Source organism: Elephantulus edwardii, unplaced genomic scaffold, assembly GCF_000299155.1.
Source record: "Elephantulus edwardii isolate Elephantulus edwardi_28Jun2011 unplaced genomic scaffold, EleEdw1.0 scaffold00045, whole genome shotgun sequence".
Lineage (NCBI taxonomy): Eukaryota > Metazoa > Chordata > Mammalia > Macroscelidea > Macroscelididae > Elephantulus > Elephantulus edwardii.
This window is the reverse complement of record NW_006399795.1, coordinates 15,378,239-15,392,680: the sequence shown is the minus strand read 5'-3', so window position 1 is coordinate 15,392,680 and position 14,442 is coordinate 15,378,239. Positions and strand designations below refer to the sequence as shown.

At 51.5% G+C, this 14,442-nt stretch overlaps 2 protein-coding genes across 3 annotated transcripts in view; one reads left to right on the top strand and one right to left on the bottom strand.

Annotated features, from left to right (window-relative positions):
- RER1 (retention in endoplasmic reticulum sorting receptor 1) overlaps positions 1-4,100 on the top strand; it is an 11,244-nt gene extending 7,144 nt beyond the window's left edge. Inside the window, exons 4-6 of the mRNA XM_006885821.1 lie at positions 1,337-1,415; positions 2,263-2,398; positions 3,785-4,100. Of these exons, the coding sequence (XP_006885883.1) occupies positions 1,337-1,415; positions 2,263-2,398; positions 3,785-3,874 (305 nt within the window). The 3' untranslated portion in view covers positions 3,875-4,100. The remainder of the gene's footprint in view (positions 1-1,336; positions 1,416-2,262; positions 2,399-3,784) is intronic.
- Positions 4,101-6,459: 2,359 nt separating this feature from the next.
- On the bottom strand, positions 6,460-13,109 carry PEX10 (peroxisomal biogenesis factor 10). 2 transcript variants are annotated; one of them, XM_006885822.1, is made up of 6 exons: positions 12,998-13,109; positions 9,952-10,032; positions 9,057-9,481; positions 7,755-7,948; positions 7,555-7,690; positions 6,460-6,528 (listed from the first exon to the last, which is right to left on the bottom strand). In XM_006885822.1, the coding sequence occupies exons 1-6, from the start codon at positions 13,107-13,109 to the stop codon at positions 6,460-6,462; spliced, it is 1,017 nt and encodes a 338-aa protein (XP_006885884.1). The 2 variants fall into 2 exon arrangements, with proteins under 2 accessions (XP_006885884.1, XP_006885885.1); XM_006885823.1 differs by having other exon boundaries at positions 7,755-7,930; positions 9,099-9,481.
- Positions 13,110-14,442: the final 1,333 nt, after the last annotated feature.

The following is a 14,442-nucleotide window of genomic DNA, read 5'->3' as shown; positions in this document are numbered from 1 at the left end:
CCTTCCCCGGCAGAGCATCTGGTGGATTCGAACCGTGCGCCTCTGGGATTGTAGTTGCAGCTCCTTGCCACTAGGCCACCAGAGCTCCCCTCACATGTCACTTCTGTGAGATCTTGCACCACACACTGCTACTGGTCTCTCACCCTGTTGCCTCTCTCGCATTTAGGAGGATGCAAGTCCAAATCCCATGTACCAGCTCCAGGGAAAGATTTTTCCTGGGCCAAATAAACACCACCACTGTATCAGATCTAGAAGAGACCTATCCAGACCTTGGAAATTATCACACAGTGACAGCAGTGTAAACAGAAGCATTAAGTCACAAAACTTAGCAGATGCTCAGAGGCAAGGAACTTCCCTCATACTCCCTCAAGCAGAAATCTTGCCAGTAGGGGATCTAAAAAAAAGGTTTGTTATTGTTGTTGTTATGTGCCACTGTGTAGAGACTCTTTTTTGTTGGTCTTGGTCTTCTCAGCTGTCAGTGGGGAGAGAGCAACTGTCCAGGTGAGGGGAGGGTGGTCTTCTTTGCCCATAGGGCCTGCTAACTGGGCTTGAGAACAAATTGAGCATCCCCTGCGGCATGTTTTCCATCTGTGGGGTTTGCTTGGTGACTTAGTGGTAAGTAAGTGACTAAGTGCTGCCAGTGCAAAAGTACGTGGTTCAAACCCACCAGCTGCTCCTTGGGAGAAAGATGGACAGTCTCCTCTTACGCAGTAAACTGCTTCTGAAAACCCACTGGAGGGTTAACTACGAGTCAGTCCAATTCAGTGGTACACAGCAACAAATACAGTTGATGTGTGTCTGAAATTTGTGTGCCAGTGTATTTTTTATGCAGTCATTTTGAGTGCGTGTGTGTGTGTGTGTGTGTGTGTAATTTTTTAAGAAAGATTCTAATGTCTTTCTTTCCAGTTTACTTTTTAAAAATTGTATTTTTTATTGATATTTTAATGAAAGTGTACAGAAAACTTGGATTTCCATGCATTCATTGTTGCACATTTTCCTCCCTAACCCCGCCCCCAGTTTGCTTTTCTCTTCAAAAAGATTCTTCCATTGATGTACAGTTTTTTGTTTGTTTTTTCATTGTTGGGCAGTTTTAATGTGCTTCTTCTAAAGCAGTGAAGTGAAGGGGAATTGACTACAGAGCCCTCTTTTTAACTTTTGCTTAAGTTATATTGGTCTTTCTCTGTATTAGGCCTACTCTTTCAGAAGATTCTGGGACATAGTAATGAGAGTAGTGACAGAAATGAAGAGGCTGGACAGGGATTCAATATAGGGATAGGAGTGACAGGACCAGAGAGGCGGGGCAGGGCCTTGTCTTACATGCTGTGCTGCTTTTCAGATGACGGCCCTTCCTTGCCGACCAAACAGAATGAGGAGTTCCGGCCCTTTATCCGAAGGCTGCCAGAGTTCAAATTTTGGTGAGTTACTTCTTGAAAGTATTTCAGTCAATAAATAATAAATGTTCATTCTTAAAAGATCTGTATGCTCGTGTGGCTGAGAAGATTAGACTCATGTTTTGGTTAGTGAGCAATGTAGTCTTTGCAAAGGAGAGGGAGTTCTGTTGCACTGTGGGTGTCTTTTGCTCTTAGAGACCATCAGCAGCAGGGTGTTGTGCGCACTGAGGACGGAGAGTGGTGGCAGCTGGTGGCTGACAGGCAGAGCCTCAGTGCAGGCCAGTCTAGGCCACAACTGGCCTCCTGCATATTTTCTCAGAAGTCCAAGTTCAGCAACTTGCACTGCCCCCACTGGAGTTGGTGGACATGAGCGCAAAGCAGAGAAGCTGGGTTCCCTCCAGAGGACAGTGATCGGTCTGCAGACCAGCCCTGCAGTGTGGGGTCAAGGTTATATCAGACTCTGCTGAGCAGGGATCCCATGACTTTGCTCCAGTCCTCTCTGGGGTTCTATTATGGGACTAAATGATAGTGCATCTGTGTTTGACTAGAGCCTGTCCTGTTTAGTATATGTCTGCTCCCGGAAAAAATGCGCAGCCCCATTTCAGGGTGTGTATGTGTGTCTGTCTGTCTGGGTTTCTCTGTGTGAGGGTCTGTGTGTGTCTGTGTGTCTGTGTCTCTGTGTGTGTGTGTGAGCGCGCGTCCGTGTTTGTCTGTGTGTGTCTGTCTGTCTGGGTTGTCATAGGCCAGCTGCAAGAGCCAAACCCCATTTTTCTGGGTGTGGGTGTGTGTATGGGTAGGACAGCTGTAAGCCAAGTGGTGGTCTGCAGCAGAGGTGGGCCGTGGCAGCACTAACCCGCCCCTCTCATCTCAGGCACGCGGCCACCAAGGGCATCCTGGTGGCCATGGTCTGCACGTTCTTTGAGGCATTCAACGTCCCAGTGTTCTGGCCCATCCTGGTGATGTACTTCATCATGCTCTTCTGCATCACGATGAAGAGGCAGATAAAGGTAACCTAGGATTCACTGGGGCTGCACAGTAGTAGACAGAGCCCTCTGCAGCACAGTGCAGGCTCCAAGGTGGAGGTGCTGGGCCTGTGAGGTGCTGTGGGATAGGAGATGATGACTGGTCTGAGCTGCTACAGGATAGAGGCATGCCTTAGTTACCTACTGCTGCGTAACAGAAATAAGGGGGTGATTGTGACAAAGAAAACTCAATCCATAGTTCAGGATGCTAGAAATTTAAATTCAGGGTGTCAGCTCTAGGGGGAGGCTTAATCTCGCTCATCTCTGGCAGGTGATTTTTGTCTGCTTTTAACAAATGGAGCTTGACTACTCCCCAGGGACATTCCCCTTACATTGACTGGGGCTGTGAATGGAGTAGAAGAGTGTAGCTTCCCACCCTAATCCCCTTTATAGCTGACTGGCTGATCACAACATTCCATTCTGCCAAGTCATGCCTTAACCTAGTTGACACGTATTTTGGGAGACAATTCAGTCCATGACAGTGGGTCTGTGAAGTGCTTTTGTATGTGTGTGAGGGTAGCACTGGTCCCTGAGGTGTTTTAGGGTGGGGATGATATTCTGTGAGGTGCATTAGGGTGGGTGATGATGGTTTGTGAGGTGCATTGAGGGGGTGATGGTGGTCTGTTTGGTGTTTTGGGGGAGGGTGATCTTGAGGCTCACCTGGTCCTTGGAAGCCGGTAGGGAGGTGCCCAGTTGAGTGCTGTGCACATACCTGTAGTGGGCAGTGTTTTGTGCTTGTCTGTTAGCATTGCAGGAACAATGGGCAGCTTCTTTTCGTGCATTTTACAGCCTCTGAAACCCTTTGGAAGGTCCACTGAGTCAGTTCCAACTCAGCAGAAATGAGAGTTGGTGATGCCAGTTATGAGAGGAATAGATCACTTAAGTCGTTTTCTGGTAGCTGGTTATCCAAGTCATAGTTATGCCAAGTTGGTTTTCAGATTTCCATAGGATTTCTTGGTTCTAGACCTTGTTGGCCTGATGGCTCAGGGTGTCTCCTGCTGTGGTTGCACTGGGGGTGGCAGACCACCAGGGGACTGGGCAGCCTTGCCTTCCTGGGTGTCTGCCTCCCACCTCTTCACTCCAAGGGCTAGGGTCATCCCAGACCTACTGTCCCCAGACCACCGCTCTGCCCTTCCTACTCCGGGTCGGGGTAGGATGTGTCTCCAAGCAGCTCCCTGTCATCTAGATTTCAACCACTTGAGCTGGGCCTGACCCGAGTGTGGGTAGTTGGGGCGCCAGAGCAGGACAGGGGGTCCTCACGTTAGCTGCTCCTTATAAGGTATTGGTCCCTTTGGCCAGTTCAGATGTTAAGAAAATGATTCTTTGGAGACTATTTTGAAACAACTCACATTTGTGTGTTTGTCTTCCCAGCACATGATAAAATACCGGTATATCCCATTCACACACGGCAAGAGGAAATACAAAGGGAAGGAGGACGTGGGGAAGACGTTTGCTAGTTAGAAGCTGGACTGAATCTATCACCTGACTCTCAAGAATGATTTGAGCCATTGTAACAATGCCTTTTTTCTTCACATAAAGTAGTTGATCATGAGGGAGTCGAATTTTCTTTTTAAAAAGGAGCTTCAATTATTTTTATCAGAAATATCAGGTTCTTGAAGAAACTGGCATTTAAACCAAATTGCATTGATTTCTTTTCCAGTGATGCTCACACGGTTCACACCGGTGGGTCTGTGGGGCCGTGGGCGGGTGGGTGGGTGGCGGCCTCACTGAAGTTCCAGGCGCCCTGCAAGGCTGTGAGTACAGGTGACGGCGAGGCCTGTGTGGAGGGACCTACGTTCTCCAGGACACCTGCGGGCGAGGTCACCACACCCTGGGGGCCACATCAGCCCTGCACAGGAGGGTGACGCTCAACCTGATGTCGCCTCTCTGGAAGAGCCGCACAAAGTAAAGATGACTGTAACTGTGGGTTTCATGCCAGTTTCCTAATTCCACCTCATCAAGGTGTTCAAATCGGCCTCCATCATGATGACGCAAAACTGTTCTTAGCACCGTGATTGCTTCTGAGGTCCTGGAGTGACAAATATAGATATTATATTTTAATCGTTTGCGATTACTTTGACATATTTCTTTAATATGTAAAGAGTTGTTTTGTTTTTTATTATTACTTTCCATTTGTTTTCACACATCAGCCCCTTTACAGAATCGGCAAAGCTGGTGATATCAGGCCAGTTCTGTGGGTTTTCACACACAGCTTCTCATTTTCTATGGGGGAAACGAGAACTCTGACCTGCATGTGAAATTTTTTCATGTGATAAAAAAAGCAAACTCTTAAACCTTTTACTAAGTGACTTTTTAATCCAACTTTATTAAAGACAGTGTCCCCTTTCCTGTGTTAGTCTCTCTCTGAAACACATGGGCAGTGGCCTCATTGGGTGAGCACTTGCTCCCCGCGCCACCATTCATTGCTGGCAAAGACCAAAGAGGTGGGGACTTTCATCCAACGCTGGGATGCACGCTACCAAACTTCCTTCTGGATGGCCACGTGGTTGCTCTGAGCCATGCTGTCACCTGTCCACTCACCCTAGAGTTTTAGGCATTGAAAGTGTCAAATCTTGGCCCTTCCTTGACCAGTTTCTACCTCTGAATAAGCTCCTGTTGCTTTTCAGGGTCACTTTTGTGTACCTGATCCCATCTGTAAAACTTCTGTTGAAATGACACTCCAAACCGGACTTTACTTACTACTTTTGCTTTTGGAAGAGGTTAGGAGCCCATCATTTACAGACGGTCTCCAGTAAATGCTCAGGCCTTGGATGTGGGGGTCTCAGAGGCCGTGGGACCTCAGGAGGCTGCTCTAGCGGTGGGAAGCAGCCCTCAAGCTCTTGCTCTGGGGCCCTGGGCCAGAGAATGCTGTTCAGTGATTGCTTCCAACAGTGGCCTGCCTTGGCATGCTGGCGTCTATTACCCGAGGAACATGGATTAGCTGTTCCTGAACAGCTGTGTTCTACCCTATCAGAAACAAAGTCTTCGTTTATAGCAGGGCTGTGGACTAGGCTTCAGGCCTAGTGCTGTGGGCAGCACGGGACTGCACGTGTGGAGGAGAGCTGTGAGGGGCACTGCATGCTCTCTAAATCCTCACCAGTTTCTCCCTAGATTATAAATATGCTATCTCTCCATGGAACTTGTTTCTTGCAGATCATTAAGTCCTATTTCTGGCACAAGATACATAGAGACCTGAGGGAGGTGGAGAGCTATATAGGCAGGGGTGCAGTGGAGGCATGATGGGAGTGCCATCTTGCTCGTGCCAGCCTGGGTGGAGCTTGGAGCCGTGAGCGTGGCAGGTGCTGTGTGGCGGGGGGCCCCTCACTCTCTTCAGCCCAACACAGGCCTGTCTGCTGACAGTGGTTGCCACACTGCAGGTGGAGATGGGCACAGGTGCTTGTGTTCTTTGAGGTTGACTGCCCACCAGGCCCAGCGCTGTGTAAAGCAGACGACTATATGCTGAGCACTTAAGAGTTCACAGCACCCATGCCAGCCTGTTCCTGGAATCATCTCATAAGCAAGAGCGTTTTTGTTTCTGAATTTCGTTCTTAACAGGAGAGTCTGAGGAGGAAAGGAAATCTAAAATTCAGTTCTTACAGTGAAATTTTTCCATGAAAAAAATAGTTCCCGAGGCATTAACTGTCTTTAATTTGTACAGAAATGGGGAGCCCTCTGACTCTCTCCTATTCTGTTTTCACACCATCAGCCCGAAGTGTGCTGGCTCTAGCAAGCAGATCCCATCTGCTGTCATTCTCCAGGAGTCAGGTTTATCGTTGGGTGTGGTCCCATCAAGTCGAGACCGACTCCTAGCTGGCCCGTCTGCAGGTTAAACTGCCTGGGAATTGACTGCCCATCTTTTTCCTGCAGAGCAGCTGGCAGATTTGAACCCACATGCCTTTGGGTTAACAGCCCAATTCCTTACCGCTAGGCCACGAGAGCTCCCCTACAGTTTATACTGAGAACATGTTTTTCTCCTGACACTGAGGACAACATCACACTGACGTCGAGCTCTTTCTGGGCGTTTCTGAGCCTCTCTGGTCTTGGGATTAGCGGTAGTGCCGCAGGTAAACCAGCTTCTGGGGCGGGAACTTCTCCCTGCAGAGGGGGCATTCCATCTGTGGAAGAAAGATGGGACTCCTGGGTAACCAGCTCAGGCGCCATCCTCCCACCAACGCTCTCAGGTGGACTCTATCCCTGGGGAGATGTTTGTGCGGGACATGATGCATTCTTTCTCTGCCACCGTCTAGACACTTGGGTTCACTCTGACCCTGGAAACGTGCTTCTTCTGATCCCCTCCTTCTGACTCCAGTTCCTGTGGCCTCTTAATGAACAACATAAACGTAGCTCTCCTTCCTTCCATTTAAGACAGAGGCCCCAGGCACTTTATCTAGAACCTAACATACAAAGGCTTTACGCCAGGTGGGGTCTGGGTGTGTGGAGCAGGTCCTAACGCACTGCTACATCACAGAGTGTCTGTCATACATGAGGGGCCAGGACCTTGTTTGTGCAAGATGGCTGACTTGCAGGCAGAAGCCCAAGTGCTGTCTCCGGCCTGTTGACACAGTCTTGGTACTGCAGTGCCCGCCGTGCTATGCCCCTCACCTTTCCCAGGAGGATCCCAGCTTGCTTAGTGGGAACCCGAGCTGGCTGTGCTGCAGCTGAGAGCACCAAGTCCTGAGCCAGACTGGACAGTATCACTTTAACCCCTTAATTCCTCAGCTGTCCTACCCGTGGTGGGGTGGGGGACAAAGAGGACTTACTCTGCAGACCACAGAGGTCTCAAGTCTGGCCCTGCTCAGGGGGACCCTCTGACCTCCCCTGAGAAATAGAGACATCGATGGTCTTGAGCATACTTCTGAGAGTGAATGGACGTGCCCTCTGCCTGGGTCACCATGCGCGGGGTGCTCTAGCCACTAGTGCCCATCAACATGTGGGGCTTGTGTGGGCAGTGAAAGCACAGATGGCAAGTGACGGGTAAAGAGCTGGTGTGTGGGCACTGGGCTCCTTCCAGAGGCAGAACTCGGATGCCAAGTGCAGCCGCCTGACTGGGCGCTTTGGAAAGATGTCCATCCCTCCAAAATCAGTGGGAGCTTTAGAGGTAGGCTCCAGGGCCTGCTCTGTCCTGTGCCCACCACACCCACCTTGGTGTTGCACCACTCGGTGATGCACTCCCAGCAGAAGAGGTGCCCGCAGGGTGTGGCTGTTGCATGCCGGCGCTCCTCCAGGCACAGGGTGCACAAGGGGCTTTTGGGGGCGGCCCGCTCCTCCACATGGCTCCTGAAGGGACAGGGCAGAGGTCAGCACCCAGTCCCAGCCTGCTCAGTCCCGCACCTCTGCATACCTGCGGTGGGACAGGTGACGGTGCAGCCTCCACTCCTTCCTCGCCCGCTGCCTCTGCTGGAAGTTGTACACGTGGACCCCTACAGAGAGCGTCAGGTGCAGCAAGGAGATGGCCCCCAGCAGCTTGTAGGTGGCACGGGCCCTGAGCTCCTCTCCAGGTGGGTGGTGGGTACCAAGCTGTGTGAGATGGGTGGCCTGTCAGGACCTGGGAGATCAGCTGGTGCCCAGCACTTCCCATGCAGCCTTCCCCCAGGGCCCTAGAAGTATCCAGGAGGAGGCCAATCTGCCCTCCTGGGCATGTGGTCTTGAAGGAAGGAGAGGTGAAGTGGAGGAGGTCCCTACATGTGGCCAGGGAGCTGCAGCCATGCGAATGGACATGGTGAGTGAGGATGGCCGCTCCACTACGGTGGAGAAGCAGCCCAATGCTAGAGGAGGCATCTAGATCCCACTGAGGACATGTAGGTCTACAGTGCCCAGTGGGCAAAGTGGGCAGAGGTGAAACCAGGTGGTAATACCAGGGCCCCCACTGGGATTGGGGAAAAGGTCAGTGAGTCATCAGGGAGCAAATGTTTTTTAGGAATAATGTCCAAGGACTGGCTCTTGGCAACCCCAGCATAAAAGATGAGCTGACTGAGGGTTAGAGCTGCCCAGGAAGGTGCGCTCAGGTGCATGGGGTGGTGCTTGCTGGAAGCCCAGAGTGGCTAGGCTGCTGGGAACTTTTAAGACACATGCCCCCTGTTTTAGCACATAGCCTTGAGGACCCTCAGCTTCTGAGGTCTCACGGTCATTCATGTGTGTGTGACTGGTCTTCCAGGACTCTGCGTGATGCCCGGCTGGGAGAGCAGGAGGGCTAGTGATGCTGCTACTGTGGAGTCATCCTGTGACACCTTGCATGGAACCTTGAGGAGATAGTGGGTGACACACCTGAGAATGGCACCTGGCAGAGTTGGGGGGGGGGGTGAGTAGCTGGCATCTGGGTTCATGTATGCACGCCAGCACTGTCTGGGTGACCCAGGACAAGCTGCTGTCCCATTTGCCTCCGTTCTGCAATCTGAATGGACTGTCCCTAGGCTTATGCAGAGGTCTGTTGGGACAGTGGGGCTCAGGTTGCCCCCAGGGCACTCAGTGGCACTGGTAGGACAGCTGTGTGGGCTGCAGGGCAGACTCTATTGCATAAAACTTGAAAAAACTGGGCTTCCTGTGTCTTTAAGAAACTATTGCTGAACAAGACTATTTTCCAGACAGAGGGTTTGGGCCAGCCCAATGTGGAATTGGGGTTGACCACCTGAGGCTGGAAAGCCACGGCCACAAAGATCAGGGCCACTGGTGGCCTGGCTGGACTCACGTAAGTGATGCCTGTGAGCCTCTTGGAAAGGTGGTAGAAGACACCGCTGATGTAGAACCAGGCGACGTGGAGACGCCGCAGGTAGGTGAGGCCCCGTGAGAAGACGTGCACTGCCTGCAGGAGCGCCCTCCGCTGCTGCTCACTGAGCCGGGCAGCTCGCTGGTGCACCCAGAGCCGCACACCCGTCCGGCTGCGTGTGCCCGGCCCGATGCCGCCGTTGGCCTGCAGCTCGTGTTCCAGGTGCAGTAGCGCCTTGTCCAGGATGTAGGGAAGGGCTGTGTGCAGTGCAATGAGCACGCTGCGGCGGAGCCTTGAGGGTACCCGGCGCTGGGACGGGTCCACCTGGACTAGACCCACGTACTCCTCCCCGAGGGTCTGGTAGCCTGGAGGGGCAGATGCCTCATGAGGACCCAGCAATCCCGCCCCACTCCTCACTGCTGGCTCTGGGGTCTGCACTGGGTCATTCCTCTGACTTGAGGCTTTCCCACAGGCTACCCTGCCTCCACCTCTGTCCCTTTCTCTCACCTCTTGGGCCGTGGCACCAACTTCTCCCAGGGGTACAGCCCAGTCCCACAAGGCCCCTGCCCAAGCCCTCTGCCCTCACTGCACCCCCCACTGCCCCCCAGTCACACTGCTACCTTGCTGGTCCTTTACCACACTGAGTAAATGTCCTCGCTGGTGTTTTACACTGCTAGTGGGAAGGTCTTCCCAAAGACACACCCAAGTCATGCCCTGTGTTCTTTAAAGCACTCAATGTTTCTAGGACTCTGTGCAATGGTGTCCCTGCTGCTCACAGTCTCCTGAGCCTTCCTCACTCCCTCACCCTCCCTGTAGGGCTCTGCAGGGGTCATACCTGCCAGTGTGGTGAGGCTGAAGTAGGCTAGGTCAGAGAGCAGCTCAATCTCCTTCCTCCATTCCAGCCACTTCCTTGCACCTAAGGAGAGAGCGGAGCAAAGGCGTCAACCAGAAGTAAGGGAGAATCTAAGGATGCAGGACACCCTCCCAGCCCCCTACTGCTGGAGCAGTGAGTTCCGGCCCTCCCTGGGCTCTGGGATGCCCTATAAGCCCCAGTTTCTATGGTTAAACACTTGGCTGCTGACTGAAAGGTTTGGGATTCAAATCTGCCCAGAGGTGCCTCCAAAGAAAGGCCTGGCAGCCTACTTCCAAAAGGCTGTGACCATGGACAACTCCATGGAGCATCTACTGATACACAAGAGGTCACTGTGAGTGAGGGCTGACCTGATGGTAATTGGCAAGAAGGGAATAATAACCAGAGGGAGCTCTGGTGGCCTAGTGGCAAGAAGCTGCACTGCAATCCCAAAGGTAAGTGGCTCGGGGCCACCAGCTGCTCCGTGGGAGGAGGACAGGCCATCTCAGATGATTTTAACTGCCTCTGAAAACCTATAAGAAGGTCATCGATGGGTCATTTCTGACTCAGTGGTACGCAACACCACCACCACACGAAGAAGAATGTGTTGTCAGGATCAGGAATCATCAACAATTTGCATTATGTCGATGATACAACTTTGCTTGCCAAAAGCAAGGAAGACCTGAAGCACTTGCTGCAGGAGATCAAAGACTACAGCCTTCAAGATGAGTTACATCCCAATCAAAACAATCTTCACCACTGGGCCAAAAGGCAACATCCTGGTAGATGGAAAAGATTGAAACTGCCAGCAATTTCATTTTACTTGGATCTACAATCAACACTCATGGTAACAGATATCAAGAAATTAAAAGATGCATTGCCCCTAAAGAAACCATAACCACCACTCAAGCAGATTATATGCACACCCATGTTTATTGCGGCTTTGTTCGCAATAGCAAAGAGCTGGAAACAACCCAAGTGACCATCAACAAATGAATGGACAGAGAAGCTCTGGTATATTCACACAATGGAATACTATGCAGCATTGAAAAACAAGGAACTCATGAAATAGTATACAAAATAGGTGACCCTGGAGGACATTATGCTGAGTGAAATATCTCAGTCACAAAAGGACAAATATTACATAGGGCCACTATCGTAAAATGGGACTGATATCGGGTCGGCGTTGAGGGAAGATAGGAGGGGATGAGGGAGAGAACTGTTTAAAAGGGATATATGATTGGGTATTATTGTCATGACAGGAGTCCAGAATGAAGGCGGCACAGTGGAGTGGACTTGGGGGGAAGGACTGCAAAACAATGAAAGAGTTTTTACTTTTCAAGGAGAAGAGTGAATTGGGGGAGTAGGAGTGGGCAGGGAGAAAAGTGCAATAATGAATTACTGGAAACCCTAAATCTCTGTAAATTTTCATTAAAATTAATAAAATTTACCAAAAAAAAAGAGACATGTTGCACTGGGAAATAAATCTTTTATAAAGGACCTCTCCAAGGTGCTAAAGAGCAATGATGTCAGGTTAAAGTCTAAGGTGTGCCTGATCCAAGCCATGTTGTTGTTTGCCATGGAGTCAGTACCAACTCATAACTGACCTTCTAGCAGGTTTTTTCAAGCAGTAACTCACATGGGAGATTGCCCATTCTTCTCCCATGAAGCATCTGGTAGATTCAAACCATGTGCCTTTGGGGTTGCAGTGTGCCACTTCTTACCATTAGGCTGCCAGAGATCCAAACCATGGTGTTTTCAATTGCTTTCTTGTTCTTGTTAGGTGCTGTAGAGTTGAGTAAGACTCATAGCGATCCTAAGAACAACACTAGTGTCCTATCCTATGCCACCTTCACACTTCCTGGAAGGTGGAATATTGCTTCCTATGCATGTGAAAACTGTACCGTGAACAAGGATAACAGGAGAATTGACTTTAAATTGCGATGTTTGTTGGTGAAGACTACTAAATATCCCATGGACTGCCAAAACCACCAAGCCTGTCTTGGAGAAAGTGCCACCCAGGTGCTACTTACATGGTGGAACTTTTTCTTACATACTTCGCGCTTGCTGTCCGGAGTGGACAGTTCTTGGAAAAAGACTGGGAAAGGCAGAGAGGAAGACCACCCACAAGATGGATTGATACAGTCACTACTACAATGGGCTTGAGCATATCAGAGGTAGTGAGGATGGCACCAGATAGGCAAGGTTCCGATCTGTTGTTCAGAGGGTGGTCGTGAGCAGTAGCAGTTGGCTTGATAACCACCTTGTGGGGTTGCTTTGAGAATACTAAGATGATTTAATATTTATAAATCACCAAGAACAATGCCAGGCAGAGAAAGTGCTAAGTGTTTTTAAAATAAATACACACTTGAACAATTTTTCTGGTCATGTCACTCTCCTACTGAAAAGCTGCTGGTGGCAACCAGTCTGGCATTCAGAACCCTACTTGGCAGACTCAGCCAGGCTTCAGCTGCTCCAGACAAGTCTGGCTGTCCCCTGAAAATTGCCCAACCCTCTTTTCTGCCTGTGGCTCGGTTCCTGCTGCCAGGAAAACTCGCCCCCGGAATCCAACCGTGGGGCTCCTGGAGAACTGAGGCATCCATAAAAAGCGCTTGTCCTGCCACTACCATGTACAAAACCTGGCTGGCATCCACTTCTCTACCCACTACTTGTCCTGGACACTTCCCGGTGACCCACTCTGGGGAATTGACTCTGGGAAGGAGTAGAAGTCAAAGGTGAGACCTTCTTGGCTCCTGGGTAACGCCCAGACAACTTGCAGGTGGGCAAAGTGACCGGCCAGCTACAGTGGAGTGCCATCCTCGACACTGGGGCCAACACGGGGTAACAACTACAAAAGTAACCGCGACACTGCCACAAGGACAACGACGCTTCCTGAGCTGCCTGCTGCATTGGGCATCCAGCACGCTGTCTCAATTTAATGCTCCCAGAGGCACTGCAAGAGACTTCGCCGTGAGAGTCAAAAAGGGCGACCCGACCCGCACCAGAGCAGGGTCCACGCGCAGCCGCTCACCTGCCAGGCTGTGCAAGGCGCCACCGGCCGCGCTCCGCAGCCCGTTGCGGTAATAGTCGTCTTTCTGGGCTGCGCGGACCACCGCCGGGGGACTGGCGGCTGCAGCGGCCATAGTTCAATGTCACGAGTGGCAGGCTTCAAGAGTCCATTGAAGCCACAACCCCCCCAGGAGGCGTGGCCTAATGGCCAAGTGCGCCGGGAAGAGGGAGCTGGGTGTGCGGCGCAGACATTGTGCATCACTGGGGGCGGGGGCCTGGATAGGCCTTGTGCGGCCTTGTGCAGGGAGGGGCGGAGCCGGAGGCGTGGCTGTGGGCCGCATCGGGGCGGGGGCCGTGACGGGCTGGTACAGTTCCCGGAAGATGTGGAGAGCGGGGGCCGTGGGCGGTCCCGTGGGCGGGGCGAGGCCCGTCTTGGGCGGAACCAGGTCCAGGAGCGCTTGGAGCCTGCCTCCCAGCTCTGTCTGCAATCTCTGCAAGTTTCCTCTTGCCTCATTTGCATTATTAGCTCATTGTTCAGTGCGGGAGATGTAGCACGGCCCTGTTTTACGTATGGGGAATTTGGAATTGCAGAGCAGTTCCGTTGTTCAGCGTTAGCAATCTGAGAACCTAGATTACAGGGCGGACAGCTCTGCTCTGAGAAGGGAGGACCCTAAAGAGCCCCTGACCTGTCCATTTGGTGGCATCCATTGGTGATGGGATCTCAGTGGGAAAGGGGGCAGGGCTGAGGCCAGTGGGCACAAGAAGGGCGCAGATGTGAGTGGGAGAGTAAGGAAGGGTGAGGAATGGAGGCGGTAAAACGGGCTAGGGACCTTCTCGATGGGCCCAATGATGGAGCTGATTCTAAGGATGGCGGAAAATAGGTAGGATAGCTAGACCTTGAAAACTGCTTATGTTGCTTCGTGGTGAATGGAGCGTGGGACACAAACCCTTGCACACAGCCGGGGACCATTGGACCAGAGGCAAGTGTCCTCTGCTGCCACATGCAGCAGCAAGACTGTAGCAACCCCAAGGCTGGAAGCCGGGATTCCATCTCGATCTACTGGTGCGGTGCTGCTCAACACTCTTGCCATGGCCACACTGTCTCAGTTATCATCCCAGTTCTTAGCACCTTTGTGGCTCTTTATTGAACTAGAGGAGAAGACATCTGGCAGTTGGTAGGGGCTAAGTGGTATTTGTTGCGTGATTGACTGTGAAAACAATGGTCTGGGCATCTGACCACCAGTAAATTCACAAGGGGGAGAATCCTCATGAAAAACATAAACACCACAAAGCTGATTTCTGTGAGGTCAGGCATGTTCCTAGGCTCCCATACCTTCTATCAATCCTGCCACTAGCTGTCCCTCTTATGGCTCTCACTAACACTACTCACCAAAAAACCCAGACGCTGACACCTGGCTGAGTCAGATCCATAGATTTCCCAGGCTATTTGATGAGGGGAGACTGCCC

Coding starts and splice junctions, on each gene's coding strand:
- PEX10 (XM_006885822.1), bottom strand. CDS start 13,109: ATGGCCGCTGCAGCCGCCAGTCCCCCGGCGGTGGTCCGCGCAGCCCAG. Junction 10,033..12,997: donor CGCCTTGCACAGCCTGGCAG/GTGAGCGGCTGC, acceptor CTCTCTCCTTAG/GTGCAAGGAAGTGGCTGGAA. Junction 7,691..7,754: donor CGTCACCTGTCCCACCGCAG/GTATGCAGAGGT, acceptor CTGTCCCTTCAG/GAGCCATGTGGAGGAGCGGG.